The sequence below is a fragment of the Danio rerio genome, chromosome 15 (assembly GCF_052040795.2).
Source record: "Danio rerio strain M-AB ecotype USA chromosome 15, GRCz13ab, whole genome shotgun sequence".
Lineage (NCBI taxonomy): Eukaryota > Metazoa > Chordata > Actinopteri > Cypriniformes > Danionidae > Danio > Danio rerio.
Window position 1 is genome coordinate 44,051,140 of NC_141035.1, and position 20,585 is coordinate 44,071,724.

Consider the following 20,585-nt stretch of genomic DNA (forward strand, 5'->3'; position numbering starts at 1 on the left):
TGCCAGCTTTGTGTTTTTGACTGCTTGGCGCCATCTTGTAATTGAATAATGCGCAGGTTAGTGTATACTCCATCAGCTGTTTTCGTTTCTGTCAGTTTTGCATTTAATTAAAGAATTAATAAACTATTACAGCACAGAAAACTAATTGTTACGTACTGTGGCAAGTAGCCATTTAATAAACAAGATAAAGTACATCTAGGATGGTTGTTATTGCAGAATAAAGCCCTTTAGTCTTGCACCAAAAGATAAGCCTGTTGGGCTTTATTCTGCGATAACAACCTTCAGGATGTGGCCGATAAAAAAAATCTTATATTTAACAATAATGATAGCAATAAAAATAAGGACATGGCACCGGATATATCACAGATCCCTTGTCATTATAGATCTACTAAAGTGTAATCTGTACTGTCATTATGGCAAAGAAATCCGTTGTTAGAAATTAGTGATTAAAAGTATTATGTTTAGAAATGTGTTAAAAAAAAAAAAACGTCTTTCCGTTAAACAGAACTTGTACAGAAATATACAGGGGGGCTAATAATTCTGACTTCTACTCTATGTCAGTCTTTGTGGTTGATAATTTATGCTAATTGCAGTAGCGTTGGCAAACCCATGACAGCCCACTGATGAAGATGAGGATGACAAGTCTTCAGTCTAACGCCGGCACACACTGTAAAATCAGCCTGCCCACATATGACTGATGCAGCGGTCTGCCTTTCCTGCTCTCAGACCCCAGGGATAGGCCTTTGATCGCGTTTGAAGAGCGAATGCGTGCAAGCAGCAGCCGTTTGTACACCGAGAACGCATACACAGATATCCTGACTGCAGGAAAGTCCACACGCTAGCAAGTGCTGTGTTCAGAATACAGAATATGTATGCGTGCTTCAAACCACTCAGTAACAACTACTCAGCTTTGAGAATAGTTTCACAAACAATACAGTGTTTATCTGAATATCTAATGAGATGTGTTTTCCTATTGGGAACGCTTGCTTGATGCTGGTGGTCATCGAGTGCCACAAACAAAGTCACGCCGCATGAATATTGGCTTTGTTGAATGGGAGCTGAGCTTTAGTCATCAACAGGATCAAATGTGTGAGTGGGGGGAAACTTCACTTGTGATCCAACAGGGGACCAAAGTCATCCTAAAGTCACATTTGGTCACCTGAACTGTGCAATCTTCCCTTTGAAGCCCACACACTAAACTAACCAAACAGAACTCTTGAAATGAAAGCCGACTGTGTTGTCGCTTCATGTTATGCGCATCTGGGCTAAATAATTGTGATTGAACACACCACAAAGGATCCAGCACTGGCCAACTAGCAGGTATAGTGTGTGGAGTTGCTCTTCAGTGGATTGTCCTTCTGCATTAGCATTAGACTGATCTGAAATAAACTGAACTGACCTTCAACGGCGACATTAATACTGAACTGAAGCGGTTTCAATTTACTAGACCTACACCAGCATTTTAAGCCTAGTTCACACTACAGGATTTTAAACATCAGCAGATCGCTGTGCTGTTCACACTACATGACTTGACTTTGTGTCTTTTAATCTCTGTGGTGTTCACACTACGCCACACTCTGTGAATGATCCACAAGAGGGGGGTCACACACTACATGATCTGACAACAACTCATTCCCCATCAGCTCATTCAAGCTACCAAACCACAGCCAATGACATTTTGAGGGAGGAGTCATCAGAAAAAGCTGAACACTATTGGCTGCTTGTGTGCTGATTACATCACTGACAGCTTTTCAAGCTTTGGAGAAAGCATTTAAAAACATCGTCAAATCAGCTGATTTATCAGCGGATTAATCCCTCATCTGCAAGGTTCCAGTGGATAGATACACAGAGAGTTTTGAATTTTTGTAATTGTATAACTCTTTGAAATAAAACTAACAAATAACACCCTGCCGTTTTCTAACTATCAGTGTATTTCTTTCTGACATTGTTATTTTCTTTTATTACAAAACAGTAAAGAACTGAGCATTTCTGCCTTAAATTACCATATTGGTCAAAATGACTGCATGCATGTCTGATACTTTAGCTCCTGTATGAAAGTGAAAATGAAAGCCAAGATGTTTAAGTGTTTTAGTATCCTAACTACATATTTATAGGCTGTATTACCAAAAAAGATTATATTTTTAGGGTAATTGTGTCATTAAATATGATGCGAGACATTCAAAGCTTAATTTTAATATCTCAATAATAGCTTTGAATGTAAATATGTTGTGACAGTATGCCGTTTTATATGAGAATGGTCAGAATGAGCAGTATGGTAATTCTAATAGTTACAGAATTCTAGTTCCACTGTTAATATAGCCTCCTCTCATGTTTGTGTTAACGCAGAATGAAGCGAGTGCACCGATGATCATTCTGACCAATCACAGATGTTTCTGCTGAGCTCCTGAACACACAGGCATTCAGCTCATGCTGATATGCTCTCTCATTGGCTGCAGCTCGTCACTACATCTGACCACACGTGGGGTTGAGTCGGCCGACTGCTCTGGAATATTTAGCATGCTAAATGTTGGATTTCTGTCTGCGAGGTGTCGGCGACGCGTCAGCGAGCCTCGTTGATGCGTTGTTCAGTAGTTCACACATAAAGAGGGGCACTCGCAGATTTCTTCCCGATCACAGCCCGATCTGTGGGCGAGCTCGTTAACTTCCAAATTGGGCTCAAATCAGGCTTAAAATCCTCTAGTGTGAACTAGGCTTTACACTACTCTCTACCCAGCTTGACATGCTGAAATGTTCCACAATGTAAAATATTATGGCTTTTTTTTTTTCGCTTTTTTTCTTTCTCCTACATCAGGCATGTCCAAACTCGGTCCTGAAGGGCCGGTGTCCTGCAAAGTTTAGTTACAACCTCAACCAGACACACCTGGGCTAGCTAATCAAGCTCTTACTAGGCTTCCTAGAAACATCCTTTCAGGTGTGTTGAGGCAAGTTAAAGCTAAAATCTGCAGGACACCGGCCCTCCAGGACCCGCTGGTAAAGCTTCTCCAAAATGGACATCAAGAGTTCTCCAGCCTCCAACACCTAGACTGCCGCTCTGCACAAGAAGTTTGGCCATAGGAGAAATGGTCATGCCCAACTTAGCCTGGTTTCTATCAAGGTTTTTTTTTTCCCTTCACTTTTCTCAATTAGTGAAGTTTGTTCACCGCCACAGTCCCCATTTTCTTGCTTGGTGTGGGACTTGTGGAGCTGCACATTGATGGATTTGCTCTTCAGTGTTTGGCCTTTCAGCTGTGAAAATTAAACCACACTGAACTGAACTAAACTGAACTTCAACTCTGAAATCTGCAGAGATACAGTTTCAGTTTATCAGAACTTCTGGTATGCTGCTTTGACACAATCTACATTGTAAAAGCACTATAGAATTAAATATGAACTTAATTTTGTGGAATAACCTGTCTATTCACCTTATTCTTCGCCGACGAGTGGGCGCTGCCATTTAAATCTTTTTGTCTCGAGACTTCTGGTCTCATTCACTTCCATTCATTTTTAGACATTAAAAACTGCTCGTTTCGCTGTTTGATGTTGCAAACTGATATTTCCTTATTATATTATCCTACTTGGTCTGTATAGTCATGCAAACATTTTTTTTGTAGAGCAAGTAGTTTGACCGTTTTCTGCCGTTTATTATTCCTAGTCATTTCTCCCATAGGCGGCTGAATCGTAAGTTCAAAGACAATCGCGAAAACAGGCGCACTTCCGCATTTTAGAATAAGGTCAATATCAGCAGGGATCGATTCACTTGTTAACCCTTTCAGGCTCAAATTAAATTTTAGAAACAGGAAAAATCCATGCTTTTAACTGTTGCAAATCAGCAACGCCAGCCTTGAGAGGGTTAAAGAGATAGTTCACTCAAAAATTAATCTTTCCAAACTTTAATATATTTCTTTCATCAGTTGAACACAAAACAAGATATTCTAAAAAACGTTTGGGGAGGAAAAGCCACTGACATCAATAGTAGAAATAAAAAATACTAAGAAAGTCTTCAGTGTATCTTTCTTTGTGTTTAACGGAAAAAAAGTAACTCAAAGAGGTTTTGAACAAGTGGAGGATACGTAAATGGTTATAGAATTTTCATTTGGATAAACTATTCTTTTTAAATGTAAAAAAAGTTCATACACTACCTGAAACAAGTCTTGATCTCAGTTGTAATAGCAACAATAATAACTTGACTTGTAGTTGATCATTTGGAAAAGTGGCAGGAGGTAGATTTTCTGATGAATCATCAGTTGAGCTGCATCCCAATCATCCCAAATACTGCAGAAGACCTACTGGAACTCGCATGGACCCAAGATTCTCACAGAAATCAGTCAAGTTTTGTGAAGGAAAAGTCATGGTTTGCGGTTACAATCAGTAAGGGGGCGTGCGAGAGATCTGCAGAGTGGATGGCAACATCAACAGCCTGATGTATCAAGACATTTGTGCTGCCCATTACATTACAAACCACAGGAGAGGGCAAACTCTACAGTAGGATAGCGCTCCTTCTCATACTTCAGCCTCCACATCAAAGTTCCTGAAAGCAAAGAAGGTCAAGGTGCTCCAGGATTGCCCAGCCCAGTCACCAGACATGCACATTATTGATCACTTCTGGGGTAAAAGGAAGGAGGCATTGAAGATGAATCCAAAGAATCTTGATGAACTCTGCGAGTCCGGCAGAAACGCTTTCTTTGCCGTTTCAGATGACTTTATTAATAAGTGATTTGAGTCATTGCAGTGATGTATGGATGCAGTCCTCCAAGCTCATGATGGAGTCACACACAATATTCGTTCCTTATCCAGTGCAGCATGACTTTATATTCTATACTGTACATTATTTCTGTTAAGTGACAAGATTTTTGTCCAATCAAAGTGAGACCTTACTGTCCTAATTAAATAATTAAAAATCAAGGCCTGATCATATTTTATTTTGGTAAAATAAGCGTAATCTAGAGGCCTTTGCCTTTCATATAAGCCACTTCTGATACCAAATGATCAACTAGAAGTCAAGTTATTATGGGCTATTCCTAAACCTTGGGATAGGCGGCAAGACTTTTGTCAGGTAGTGTACAGTTATTAGATTTTTTTTTTCAGAAAGTAGAAATTTACAGCTACGGTTCAGTCATATGACACATTGCTGCATCACATAAATCAATATTTGAATGCTTTGGAAAAGATGAATCACCGTCTTGGAGCGTCTGAGATCAAGCATGGATATAAACATTACAATCATGACTTTCAATAATACTACAGCACATTGTGTGCGTTTATTAGCAGCATTTTTTGTTCGCTTCTGTCATCCGACAGATCATGAAAACGTGAAGACATCAGATTCAACAATCCAGTTTTAGTTTCACTATAATCATCAATCAAACAGTAAACCCAAACTAGGAGTGCAGATGTATGACCCATAAACAAAGCAGCCGCCGCTTGCTATTCAGAATATGAATCATCACCCTCATTCCAGATGGCTGGTGTTATTATAAAAAAATATTCACAGATTGAAATGATCAGGTAATACGGCAGAACATTAGAGCAGCCTTCTGTCTGTGTGGTGTCTAAAATTCTCTGCTCGATTTCATCACTTTTGTTTTTATTCTCGTTCACAGGACGAGCCAATCAGAGCGATCTCTCTCAGCGACGGAGACTCGACATGCATACAAAAACCCCCCAGCAGGCTCTCAGTAGTACCGACGGTGTGAAACAAACCACAAAACCCAAGCTGATGATGATGGCCTGATGTCGGCCAGCTGTCGGCTTGCTCTTTAGATGAACACCTGCTTTAGGTTCAATGAGAATTTGAGGATTATTTCTGTCTATTAACCTGGTGAAGATAAGAATTACTGAAAGTTCTTCGGGAGAGAAACTAAGGAATGGGAGACAAGTCATTGCAGGGCTTCCCAAAATGGGTTTGCAAGACGATGAAAAGCTAATAATGACATTTTAAAGTTTAAAATACAAACCATTAAAGTAACACCCAAAATTAAAAAGTGCTAAGTATTAAAAATGCAGTAGAAGATTGGGTCCCACTTTATATTAAGTGGCTTTAACTAATAAGTACTTACAAAGGAATTAATAGTTTGTTACAATGTACTTATTGTGTAAATACATGTATTTACTGTGTACTTATGCTTGATTAAATACATGTATGTAATTACATCTGTATTTAACTTTTGTAATTACATTTGTAAATACACTGTTGACCATCCCTTACACCTTAACCCACCCTTCAACCTACCCATACCACCAAACCTGTCCATAACTGTCCATGCGAGTTGGTGCGACGACAATCTTCTAGATTTGAATGTCAGTAAGACAAAAGAGATGGTGTTTGACCCTAGAGGAATTGGTGATCATAGGCCTGTGACCATCAAAACTCAAACCATCACACAGGTCACTTCATATAAATGTCTTGGTGTCTTCTTCGATAACTCACTAAAATGGCATATACATGTTGATAATCTCTGTTGTAAGCTTCAGCAACGACTGAATTTTTACGACGTCTAAGAATTTATGGAGTGAATCAGGAATGTATGATCATGTTCTATAAGGCTGTGTGTGAGAGTTTGATAAGGTACGGCATTACAGCTTGGTTCGGCAACTTGTCTGTGGAGCTGAGATCAAAAGTAGTTCGTTTAATTCACACTGCCTGAAAATTATAGGTGTATCAGAGCTGACGTCACTGCAGGATATGTATGAACAGGAGGCATTAAGGTGTGCTAAACAAATTGTTCGTGACGTATCACATGTTCTGCATGAGGAATATGAGTTGTTACCCTCGGGGAAAAGATTCAGAGTACCTTACTGTAGATTAAACAGATATAAAAATTATTTTTATCCTACGAGCATTTAGCTATTAAATAATATTAAATAATATTAAATAAGTGGCTTAGATTAGATTAAGAGTATTCAGTTTGCTTATTTAAGTGTTGTTGGAGTGAGGCTTGTAACTTTTATTGAACTATCTATTTGTGTTTTGTATGTTGTATTGTTTTGTCCATGTTTGTGATGACTGCGGCTGGGGGCAGGAGCCCAAGACAAATTTCCCTAACTGGGACAATAAAGTTTTACCTTACCTTACCTTACCTTACCTTATCCCAACTCAAAAGCACCACAAGTGTTCTCAAATACATTATAAACACAGTGAGTACATTGTATTTCTTTTATGATGTAAGTACATAGTAGTTAAGGACACTTAATATAAAGTGGGACAGAAGATTGTCTTCAGAAACATGTTTTGTTATGCTGGTTGAAAGTCTCCACATTCCAATAGTAATGATTAATATGAGTTTTTGAAAACGATCTTCATGCAGTGTGTAACACAGCTCTAAATGAATGAAAACATTCACCTGAGGTTTAAATCTAAAAGCGCAGCATGTTTAAAACTATTGATTCTTTTGCAAAATCCAGTAAACAAATCGAGTTGGGTTCGGATCTTTTGTTTGATCGCATCGGCGTACGGTACGGTACATCACCAAATATGTACTCCAGTTCTGTTATAATGTGCACGCATTTTCCCTCCACACACAAGCAGAGGTGCGGGGATCACGGGACTGATCATGATGCGAAGATGACGCACTTGTTCCTGTCATTTTTTAGATTTTTGATACAATAGCCTACGCTGCAGCGCGGGATTCGTCGGCCGTTTGCTATTGAAGTGCAGCAGAGACTTTGTCAGTAACTTTTACAGTTGAAATGGACCAGTTTCTTCTTCCTCCGGATCATAACAAGCAAGTGTGATCAAAACTGTTGCCTTGTTTTGTGTAGTTTGCAAAATATGGGTTTAATTGTGTGTTATAAGTTGCAATCGCCCTGCATGGCTTGTAAACAGGTATCTATTTTAGATCAGTGCTTGTACTGCATCTCTAAGGGTAAATCTGTATGGGGCTGTTCACATATCGCGTCTAAAACCTGTGACCTTTTCGGAAAATTACCAGCAATTTTCCGGAAAGGTGTGTATGTGTGAACAGGCCCTTTTTGAAAATACCGGTAAATTCATTCCGGCTATTTTCAGGAAAGAGAAGTTGTAACATTGCCGGTAATTTGCCGGAATGCTGCACTGTGTGAATGCAGAAGGAAGATTGCCGGAAAGAGCGCGTGCACGTTTAGAATCTGCTGACATGTGACATCTGCTTTAGCCAATCAGAACAGTCAGACGCAATCACGTCCGCGTGGTTTATGAAAATAAAAGCCTTTGAATATTTTTCCAGACGCATTTAGCTGCTAGATGTTAGTCAGATAACGTTTATATGTTCATCTTAATGCCAACCATGTGAATAATTAGCAATAAGATGCTTATGATAAGCCGTTGTTTGTCTACCTTCAAGCTTTGCGTGTGCCCGTGAGCACCAGCACACACACATATCATGTACATCTCGACATGTGAAAGTGTTTCTCTGTATGTTTATATTCGAAGTTGTTCACAACACTGATCCATCCACAGAGTTTGTAATGTAGTCAAATGTTTACAAATACAAGCGCAGCCGTTTAGAGGTCATTTCTGGTTAATGATGTCAGAATTTACCGGTATTTTGCGATGGATGTGTGAATGCTCTTTTCAGGAAAAATTCCGTAACGTCCTCGCCTGTGTGAACAGCACTTTTTTTAATTTACCGGTAAAGTCGTTCTGGAAATTTTCCATATATTTACCGGTATTGCTATGTGAAAGGGGCGTATATCTAACGACATATTCCCCCACTTTGGACTTTTGAATTTATTACTTATTCTCAGGTAATGCGTTTTGGCTGAGTGCAAAGATAAGTGAATATATTAATTTATGTAACCAAGTGAAGTGATTCTGCACATTTGACTGATTGCTTGCCTTTATTTCCAATAATGTTTAAACTAATTGTACGTTATACTTTTATAATGGCCATTACTGAAGATTAAAGCTGATATTCAGCAAAAAAAAAGGATATGTTTCATATTTAAATGAAAATGAAAGGAGGCAGTGATGTTATAGGCTTCGTTTTGTTATAACTATGCACACAGTGAAGATGACGCTCATATAAATATGCAGCCACAAGACGCCTCAACATTTCTGCTGTCTGTTAAGTTGCTAATACCAAAATGAAAAAAGCAGTTCTTCATGTTTATTTATTACTTATTTATTGCCACTTTAGCAACTTATGTCTATTTCATGGCAAGATGGATATACATAAGATATTACATGATAAAAAAGTATTTTGTATTACAATAAAAAGTTACTTGGATAAATATATAAAATATAAATACATAAAATTCTGCAGTTCCTCATATCATGTTTTCAATTTATTGTTAAGAAAGTGAAATATGGGTGATGTGAATGAGGTTATAAAGTACAGTGTCCTTTGAAGATTTACCCGACGTGTCCTCGAGAGTCTGTTTTCCATATCAAACTTGCGTAGTCTGAACTAGGAGAGGATGCAGGACTGAATTGTATGTAGTCTACGTAGTATTGAGTAAAAAGCCCCAATCAGAGAGGCGAATGTCTGCAGCCACGCCTCCGTTTTCAGATGTCTCCGTTTTTCCCCATCCACACTGACACCGAGCAGCAACGTTTTAAAATGAAAATGGCCTCTCCAGCGTTATCAAAATGCTTTGCTTTCTGCACTCAAAAACTACAGCGTGGTGTGGATGGATGGCGTAACCGTAGCCGAACTTATGCGTTTTAAAACTAAAACGTATTAAGAGTAAACGAGGCCTTAGAGCGCAGTGAATGGGAGAAAACAGTTGGCAAAAGTACACTTTTTTTTTCTCCCCTAAAAATATGATCTCGGTGTGGATGAATTGTGACTGGCTGTGCAGACTGAGGCGGAGGGCTTTGATTGGTGTATTCTTACCGCTCACTCAGCTGATGGCTGCAGTTGACCAGGATGTGCATGCAGTGGACACACACTACACCCATCAGAACCAGACTAACCGGACCCAACTGGAGGAAGAAAAACAACACAATCATGATCAGTAAAATGTGTTTTTAAGACACTATCTGTTATCAGTTTTGCACAAACACATTTTAATTCTTTAATCAAAATACCTTTCTCTCCCTCTACTATAACATATTTTATATTTATATATGATGTCACAATGGTGGAATCATCCCGTTAATCACATGAGATCCACCAATAGCAGACCACGACCAACCAATCAATTCCTGAATGATAAAATCAAGACCTGTCCTACATTTTTCATATTTCAGATGCAGTTTCACTTGATTATTCAGATTATTCAGCCGGCAGCTAGCTCTCTGCAACTCTTACTTGGTCGCCCACTGAAGCTAAGCAGGGCTGCGCCCGGTCAGTACCTGGATGGGAGACCACAAGGGAAAGCTAGGTTGCTGCCAGAAGTGGTGTTAGTGAGGCCTGCAGGGGGCGCTTAACCTGTGGTCTGTGTGGGTTCTAATGCCCCAGTATAGTGACGGGGCCTCTATGCTTAGTGAGCGTCGTCTTTTGGATGAGACGTTAAACCGAGGTCCCGACTCCATGTGGTCGTTAAAAATGCCCTTTGAAAAAGAGTAGGGGTTTAACCCTGGCATCCTGGCCAAATCTGCTCACTGGCCTCTGTATATCATGGCCTCCTAACCATCCCCATATCATAATTGGCATATTATCACTCTGTCTCCTCTCTGTCTGGTGTGTGGTGTGGCGAAAAATGGCTGCCGTTGAGTCATCCAGGTGGATGCTGCACACTGGTGGTGGATGAGGAGATTCCCCTCATTGTGTAAAGCGCTTTGAGTGCCCAGAAAAGCGCTATATAAATGTAAGAAATTATTATTATTATTAGTACAATTTGGAATAAAAGACCGTTAAATTTTCATTTAAAGAGATAATTCTGTCATTCACTATAATTATCAAAGTAAAATTCTGTCATTATTTATTCACCAACCACTTGTTTCAAACCTGTTTCTTTCATCTATTGAACACAAAAGAAGATATTTCGAAAAACATTCTTCAAATTATCTTCTTTTGTATTCAACGGAAAAAAGGAACCCATAAAGGATTCATTCATTCCTTTTCCTTCGGCTTAGTCCCTTATTTATTAGGCGTCGCCACAGTGGAATGAACCACCAACTATTACAGAGTACACAGCGAATGCCCTTCCAGCTGCAACCCAGTACTGGGAAACACCCATACTCTGTCGCATTCACACACTCACTCACTTATACTGCATGTTTTTGGACAGTGAGGGAAACTGGAGCACCCGGAGGAAACCCATGCCAACACGGGGAGAACATGCAAACTCCACACAGAAATGCCAACTGACTCAGCTGGTGCTCAAACTAGCGACCTTCTTACTGTGAGGGGACAGTTTTTAGGTTAGTATGCCTTTAATGCCAACTCAAAACTAACAAACAGTTTTAAAAGCAAATATCGTTTTTTAATGACCAAAGTTAACATCTTCCACAGCTGTAAAGTCTTATCGCTCTCTTTCTGACTCACTGTGAACTTTGCTTTCATACTGTACAGGTCTTTATGATGGCAGTAAAGTTTGTGGACTAACGCTATTACAAACCAACAGCAATCTAGCCCTGAGCACACAACACAGCCTCAATACTGTACAGTTTAAGCCTGTAAACCTGACTGACCGGTTTTTCAACTCACTTTAAACAGTCAGCATCAGGATATGATGGCAAAACTAACTAATAATGAGGCAAGAAAGCTGGAATTGCATTTTTAGCAAACAACACATACTGTACATTTAACATTCCCCTCAAGCGCTTCAGGTTTTTAGAGTTTGAGAGTCAGTTTTCATGCTTTGTTGTTTTTTTTATTAACGTTCAAACCAGAGGATTAGCTTTATTTTAATATAAAATGAGCTGTAACTATTTATTAATATCTAAATATTTTTTAAATCAGTAAATTAGTGACTATATGTGTCTGTTTTATTTTAAATGTTTCTTTGAGCTGTGTATTTTTGGCTTTTTTAAATTAGATACTTTGGGCTGAGGATGCCTTTCCAGCTGCAACCCATGACTGGGAAACTATTGAATAATATTTTAATATATATTTTTAATTAGTAAATTAGTGACTATATACAGTTGAAGTCAGAATTATTAACCCCCCTGAATTATTAGACCCCCTGTTTATTTTTTGCCCAATTTCTTTTTAACGAAGAGAAGATTTTTTTAACACATTTCTCAACATAAATATAACTCATAATAACTCATTTCTAATAACTGATTTATTTTATTTGTCATGATGACAGTAAATAATATTTGACTAGATATTTTTCAAGACACTTCTATACAGCTTAAAGTGTGCCTCTCAGTAGTGACTATTAAATCACACTGAACTGAGCTAAACTGAACTAAACTTAAACACTAAAAGCTGAACTACAATGTGCCAATTTACTATGATCTTCTATGTGAAGCTGCTTTGACGCAATCTATATTGTAAAAGTGCTATACAAATAAAGCTGAATTGAATTGAAAATGCTGATGTTAACCTTGACCTAGTTTATTAATACATACCACTATGCCAGCATTCTTCACTGCTAGAGGAAGCCCGAGCAATCCTGTGCCGATGTTCCCTTTTAAAAGATGCAGCAGAGTTTGAGTAAACCTGAAACACAGAAGAAGAAGAAATCCACACCAGTGATGTTACTTCAGATGTCAGAAGATTACAGCATGAACTTAAGGGATAGTTTACCCCATAAATTAAAGTTTACTCAATACTTACTCTCCTTCAAGTAGTTCCAAACCTTTCTTGTGTTGAGCACAAAAAAAGATATTTTGAAGAATGCTGAAAATCTGTATCCCATGTCTTCCATAGTAGGAAAAACAAATACTATGAAAGTCAATGGTTACAGGTTCCCAACATTCTTCAAAATATCTTCTTTTATGTTTAACAGAAGAAAGTAAGTAAAGGGTGAGTAAATGGTGATAGGACTGTCATTTTTGGGTGAACCATCTCTTTATAAATGTATGGTGTTCATATATTCAAATTGTTTTTTTTACAGATTAACTTTATGCAAATAAGAGTTGCACAATATATCGGAAAAATATCATTATCGTGATAATAGCATATGCAATAACGCAGAGAAGTGCAATAAATGAAATGGTCATTAAACGCTAAAACACATTTTTGTGATATTGACAGATATACATGTGTGGTGCGTTGATAAATACACTATTTGGACACCTTAGTTTTACTATAGAGTAGGGATGTAACGGTATTGTAAATACCGCAATAGTAATTTTTTTCAATATTACCGTAGTTGCATGACTCGATAAAACTATAGGTGTTCTGAGAAAATTTGCTCAGGCGAATGAAGCGAACGGGTGGTAGCGGAAACTACACTTCCCATCAGCCCAGGCGTGGCCATCATCCTTTGTGGTCTGTTGTCGCTACAGATCCAGTAATGCGGAAATGGAGTGTGTTGCTAGAAGCAGGGATGAAAAAGAGCTGGAAATGATCGAACCTAAAGCGGGTTTTAAATCGGATGTGTGGAAGCATTTCGGTTTCTCTCTAAAAAGATACGAGAAAGGAGAAAAGGTGACAGACAAAAAAAAAAAAAAAACGGTATGCAGGCACTGCCAGACTGTGGTGAAATACAAGTCGGGGAATACGACTAATAACAGTCATGGGGACTGCACACAGCACACTTGTTAGATTGATGCAGACATTGACTTGTACCGCAAAGAGACCTCTATCTCACTCATGGCTTGTCCTCTCAAGTGGGGGAAAGACAATGCACAACGTTACCCACTGCTGTCAACCTTGGCCAAGTCATATCTCTCTGTCCCAGAAACCTCAGTCCCAAATGAGAGGGTTTTTTTCTGTTGCAGGGGACATGGCCACAGATCCCAGCTTGTACCAGATTATAGTTATATGATAATTTTTCCTAAAACCCATCTCTATCTAAGTGAGTGAGTGAGTAAATGTTGAATGTGATGAGTTTTCAACAATACTAAATTGAAACATTATTTTTTTACATGGTTTAATCATTTTTTGTTATTAAAATTGAAAAATTTAAGTTCCTGTTTCAAAGCTTACAGATAGATGACTAATTTGTATGTCATTGACACTTATGGCACTTTTTTGGAGTATTTTCATTAGTTTTGTTTTTCCTGTAAAGGATTCAATGAATACCATATCGTGCCAATTCTGATACCATTACATCCCTACTATAGAGTGATTGATTATTGCATTCGTTCTGGCATTTAATTCATTCTTCTGGTTTAAAAAGAATTTTCAAAGCAAAGCAGAGCAAAGCATCAGTGCACTGCATGTATATGTTGTTTATATAAATCTGACCAATCAGAGGCGGCCTCAGTCAACTTAGAGCTGAAAATTAAAACTGGGAGACAAGAGAGGAAAATGACAACAGCCAATAAAAAAAAATATATATCTCAATTTCTGCCGAGGTTTTTAGTCATTCATTGTCTTTTAAAGTCTCTGTTTTAGGCTCTATTTTGACAATCCAGGTGCCATAGTGCACGGCGCAAAAGCATTAAGGGCGTGTCCGAATCCACTTTCACTATTTTAAGAATGGAAAAATCCGCCTTGTGCCGTGGCGCATGGTCTAACAGGGTTGAGGTTATTCTCTTAATGAGTTATAAGTGTGTTTTGAGAATAAACCAATCAGAGTCTCATCTCCCATTCCCTTTAAGAGTCAGTTCCGTCACGCCATGGTGCATTTGCTATTTACATGACAGACTTCGTAAGTGAAAAAAATGAGCGTTTTACTAGCGAGAAAACAGTTAAACAGCATCTGCAGAGCGAGAATGAGAGATGAGCCTCCTCATTGTTTACTTTCACTTTCACTCTCGTGGATAGGGAAACGTGTTGTAGGCACAGACATCCATTAGCCTGAATAATTAATTTAGTTTATTAAGCGCAAATATTTGTTTCAAAACTATTTCTTAATTTAGTTCTAATTTTCAGCAAATTAATAAATGAACAATAATAATGAAGTGTGCTCAAACAACTGAGTTATTTCCAAACCATATGCACCTGTCTAAAAGCTTGTTTTTAATAAAACAAATATAAATATGGATATAATAAATACAAATATATATACAAAAGTAAATTGTTATGAATAAACTGAAGGAGGCATGGAGGCAGTGGTTTTTATATTTAAGTAGGCTAGAAAATAAAATATTTTGTAATATTTAAATCCTTTTATTCTTTTTCATAGGTAGAGATATTTGCGTATTGCTGTACATGCTGTGTGTTTTAAGCAATGTGTAAGCGATGCGCACAACTAACGCGCTCTGCGCTGGACTTTTATTTTAGTATGATGATTACATAAATGATTTTGTACAAACTGCTGATATACATGAATAATAATATAGATTGGTGTTGTCGCCTTTTCTATATATTCATGTACATTGAGACGCACACACAGTTGAGATTGATGTGCATGCTTTTGAAATATATATATTTCGAAGAATGCTGAAAACCTGCTACCATTGACTTCTATAGTATTTGTTTTTCCTACAATGAAAGTCAATGGTTACAGGTTTTCAGCATTTTTCAAAATACCTTCTTTTATGTTTCACAGTAATAATTGGTTATTTTTGCATTCGTTCTGGCATTTAACTTGTTTTCAAAGCAATGTCACGGCCATGAGGTGAATGAACAACGAAAATGACAACAGCCAATAAAAATCTGAATTTCCGCTGAGGTTTTCAGCCATTCCTGATGTTTTAAAGTCTAATTGTTTGCATCTGGACTTTGTTTATTTTTTTAGTATTTAATTAGCGCAGAAAAATATGATCTATTATTTGTTTTTTTTTTTAGTATGAAGATTACATACAAGATTTTGTACAAACTGCTGATATATAAATATTAATATATATTGGCGTTGTCACCTTTTCATATTTATATTTGCATACATATTGAGACCCACACACAGTTGAGATTAATGTGAACAATTTTGAAATATTTTAAAAAATTGCTTATGAAGTTAATTAAAATTGCACGAATGTATTTTATTTAAATGAATTGCATTTTAATTTTAAAAGTTGGTCATATTTTAAGAAATACCGTTATCGAAATATTGCACATTTTCCCTACTTAAAACAGGACAAGCATCTGTGATGTGACAGACGACAGGAGAGACTTACGTGATGCCTTGAGGAAGATGCTTGGAATCTTCATCACCATCTACATTCTCATCCTCCTCCTCTTCTTCACCTTCTGCTTTCTCCATCAGCGGCGTCATCACCTCCATGTCTAATCCGATTCGAAATCAAAATTCACAGATTAATCAAATGCATTGATCTGACTCAATTTTGGCCTATTTAAAATGAAACTTGATTCAAAAAGGAAAGCTCACCCAAAAAAAATCAAATGACCACATTGTTTATTCTACCTCATGTGGTTTATATGAGATATGAGCAGGACCAGACAGAATATAGGGACATTATAAACACAAAATAAAAAAACAATAAGTAAGGGTTAACAATGCAAATACAAATAGATCTCTTTGTTTGGTAAACAAAGCAAGCCTCTTATATAATATATATTTACTAAAAGATGATTTTGCAAACTGTATTGTACATAAATCATTCAAAAATTGCACATTAGTCAGTGATATTGCTGAAATTATAAAAAAAACCTCAACAAATATACATTTACACAAGTAAATTAACAGACTCAAAGATTTCTGGGACGTCTTCTGTTAAACACAAAACAAGAAATTCAGAAAAAGTTTGGGGAAAAAGCAGCCTATTTACTACAGAAGTCAATGGGCACCAGCATTTCTCAAAATATCTTCTTTTGAGTTTAACAGAAGAAGGAAACTCTAATACGTTTAGAATAAGTAAAGTGGGTAAATCATAGCAGAATTAGCATATTTGGGTGAACTGTCCCTTTAAAATAAAAAAGCAGCTTCATTCAGATCATAAGAAACACCTGAACAGCCCAAATGGACTACTACAGTGAGCCTCAAGAGGAAAGTCTTTTTCAGATCATTTATCAAATTATCAAGACAAGGCCAAGCAGAAACCACAGAAAGAGCTGATTGAATTGTGAATTTCACACACACTACAAGCTTAGGAACAGTTTATCCAAAACTTAACATTCATACACGACTTATTTACTTTGAAGTAGTTCCTAACCGGAGTTTCTTTTGTCGAATACTAAGTAAGACATTCTGAAGAAAGCTGAGAACCTGCATAACCTTTGACATAGTAGGAAAAACAAATACTATGGAAGTTGATGGTTACAGGTTTCCAGCATTCTATGAAACATCTTTTTGTGTGTGTGTTCAACATACGAAAGAAACTCAAACAGGATTAGAACAAGTGGAGGGTGAGTAAATAATGGCAGATGTGACAGTTTGGGTTGAACTAACCCTTTAAGTGACCTTGATTTTCATAAATGAATATAGGCTTGTAGATTATAGTAAATGCAAGTTATTTCTGTTTGTTTTGTACAATTATTTTTAATTACTTTTTCTATACTGAAAACTCTTTAACCCATTGCCTGCTCCTCTACCACAAATGGTTAATCATGTTTTTACAGTTTTAAATGATGACTGTTAAAGTCATTTAAAGAATGACTGTTTTAAATAATGGCTTACACACAGCATTGTTGGTTTACAAAAATGAATAAAAATGTTTATTTAAAAAAAAAAATCAAACAAACATAATCCTGTTGAACTACTGCTCTTTATTTTGGTTTTATTGTAACAAAAACAGAAAAAAATAAACAAAACAAGAGAGTATGTTAAATGAGAATCTGAAATATTTTATGGCATACTTCAAAAAAAGAAGGTGATTTAGCATTAAATTCTGGTACTTTTACCATAAACCAACATATCTACTATTGGATACAGGCTGATATTTTAGAAATTATGTGATGTGTTGAAAAAAAATTGCCTTGAGTGTGTTAACTAGTGACATTAGGAGTTAAAAAATGCAATCCAAACATTTTTTTTCTTGGGGTAGCTAAAGAGTTGAGGATTAAAATGGAAAAGAAGGGGAACTAAAATACTAACGTATGTTTTTGGTCATTTGTGTTTCCTTCATTTATTTTCTTTTCCGCTTAGTCCCTTTATTAATCCGGGGTCGCCACAGCAGAATGAACCGCCAACTTATCCAGCATATGTTTTACGCAGCGGATGCCCTTCCAGCTGCAACCTATCTCTGGGAAACATCCACACACACTCAATCACATTCATACACCACAGACAATTTAGCCTTCCCAATTCACCTGTACCGCAAGTCTTTGGACTGTGGGGGAAACCGGAGCACCCGGAGGAAACCCATGGGAGAACATGCAAACTCCACACAGAAATGCCAAGTGACCCAGCCGAGGCTCAAACCAGCGACCTTCTTGCTGTGAGGAGACAGCACTACCTACTGTGCAACCGCATCGCCGTCATTTGTGGTTTTTTTTAAAGACAATTATTGGCCACATTATATTCTCCTAATGTGTTGTATTTTGTGAGAACGTTTCTGGAAAACTTGTGTGCGTGTGTTTGTTTATGTATACACGTATACATATTTAAAGAGTTGCTTTCACTAGCTACTTTAAAAAAAGTGAAATTTTAAACATTGGCCTGTAGATGTTCTGTGTAGTTTTTCATTTGATGCGTGTTTTGATGGATGAATGATATTCTCTGTTATGTTTGTTAAACCCACGTGAACTCTATACTGCCTAATCTTGGCCAGGACGTTCTTGTAAATGATATTTTTAATCTTAATGTGTTTTTTTCCTGGTAATATAAAGGCTATAGTACATACATCTATTTATAAACATTTGTTATGACCAATAGTCATTTTCTGAAAATAAAATAGGACATTATATTTTCTTTAAATTTGCAAAAATTGTTATCAGACCCTTGTAGAATTAAATGAACACTAACATTTTACTCAAACTCCAGATTAGGTGTGGGACGATAACCGTTTTCAAAGTATACCGTGGTTTTGTAAATTCAAGGTTTTAAAACCGCCAAACCTTTTTTCTAATACCATTCCTAAGGTATGTGTATGACTTTTTATTTACATTTTTTTTGATAACAGTACCTCCAGCAGAAAGGATATCCAAAGATGTCCTTTTAAATTGTAAAGAAATCTGTGTTTTTGAACCTAATGAAGACAGAAGAAGTCAATAATTCATTTTCATTATGTAGCCTGACATGTTTACTGCTTTAAAATATTTTCAATGTTTTTTTTGTTTTTTTTTATAAAATATGTTGTGTTCAAAGAGGAACAAGTTTTACTTTTTTACCCAGACATTTAAAATGAATATATTTTAGAGCAGTAATCACAATACTGTAAAATCGTGATAGTTTTATCCAACGTTATCATACCGTCAGAATCTTATACCGGCTCATGCCTACTCCAGTAAACTGAACATTTTTAATTTCCCATACCTGATAATATGTAAAGTTTTGTGTCACCTGAGCTGTAACACAAACATCATCATTACCTAGTTGCTCAGCTGAAGCCATGATCTTCTGCTGCTCATCTGGAGGATGTTTTATCAACAGATGATTATCTTACGGTGTGTGTGTCGTGTACTCTGATGAGTCTGCACACCAGGAATCAGCTCTAAACTGCAAACACAAAGACACACATTCATAAACACAAAAATCAAACTGTAAACACATGACAGAAAACCCATGCTGCAAAATATATTAACAAATTACAAATAAAAATCAATATAAAAACAATAGTTGCTACTAATATATATATATATATATATATATATATATATATATATATATATATATATATATATAACAGAAATATATAATATATATGAAAAACATAACATAAACTGTAATCAAGCGTAATGAAACTACATTGTAACTTAAGGTAAACATTTAATATTTAATATGTGATCTGTAGTCTTATATATATATATATATATATATATATATATATATATATATAGATCTATGACACATATGACTACACATCACACAGTAAACAATGAACGTTTACCAAAGGTTATAATGTAGCTTTATCACAATTGATTACAGTTTATTTGTTACATTTAAGTATCATTTTAAATCCAAAACCCTGACATAAACCTCATGAAATACATCACAATGTATAATAATAAATAGACTAATCAACGAATTAACACCTGGATCTAAATGTGATGTATTATGATCAGTAAAAAGCGATCTGTTTGTGTAATGTACTTCCAGAAGACTTACCGAAGGAGCGCAGAAATCTCAGCCTCTCCTCGGTCTCTCTCTCCGGCTTGAAGCCCGACCATCACCGGCCTTGTCCTGGTTCTGAAAACCGCCCCGAAAAACCATATAATCAAGCCCAGCGTGTTGACATCCCACCGGGAAACATTCAACCGTTGAATGAAGCTGAGTTCCGCTGGAGATTTCTCGAGGATCACCGAAGATGAGCTTCACACATCATCATCATCATCGTTTCAGGATCTCACACACAAACTATGCGCTCAACGTCACCGCCGTCATGACGGAACAACATCTTAAAGGGACCGCGACACCAATATTGCACACACAACAAGTTGATCATCTTTAGCGGATACATTTTCTCTCATGATATATACTTAAATAGATGCTGTAGATAACAGTCGCCTAATTTTCATATGACTTGCGAGGAGTTTTATTGAATGAATGCTGTAGGAACAGTGTCTAAATAGGGCTATGTGTAAGCATTAACTAAATCATACCCA

The 20,585-nt window shown here is 36.9% G+C and overlaps 1 protein-coding gene and 1 long non-coding RNA gene across 7 annotated transcripts in view; one reads left to right on the forward strand and one right to left on the reverse strand.

The window, feature by feature from the left end:
• Positions 1-20,353, reverse strand: part of slc36a4 (solute carrier family 36 member 4) — a 64,937-nt gene extending 44,584 nt beyond the window's left edge. For 3 of the 4 annotated variants that reach the window (XR_015509919.1, XR_015509920.1, XM_087284741.1), the window contains exons 1-5: positions 20,089-20,353; positions 19,353-19,479; positions 16,040-16,148; positions 12,440-12,530; positions 9,813-9,901 (exon numbers count right to left, since the gene is read on the reverse strand). Coding sequence is in view for 2 of the 4 variants with exons in the window: in XM_087284741.1 (XP_087140867.1) it covers positions 9,813-9,901; positions 12,440-12,530; positions 16,040-16,148; positions 19,353-19,374 (311 nt within the window). In the remaining 2 variants the exon portion in view is untranslated. The remainder of the gene's footprint in view (positions 1-9,812; positions 9,902-12,439; positions 12,531-16,039; positions 16,149-19,352; positions 19,480-20,088) is intronic. The other variant, XM_087284742.1, reaches the window with a different exon arrangement.
• Positions 291-7,081, forward strand: LOC147840693 (uncharacterized). 3 transcript variants are annotated; one of them, XR_015509997.1, is made up of 4 exons: positions 291-1,457; positions 2,712-2,841; positions 2,967-3,412; positions 3,732-7,081. It is a non-coding gene; the product is annotated as an uncharacterized LOC147840693 (long non-coding RNA). The 3 variants fall into 3 exon arrangements; XR_015509998.1 differs by having other exon boundaries at positions 2,983-3,412; XR_015509999.1 differs by lacking the exon at positions 291-1,457 and having other exon boundaries at positions 2,801-2,827; positions 2,983-3,412.
• Positions 20,354-20,585: the final 232 nt, after the last annotated feature.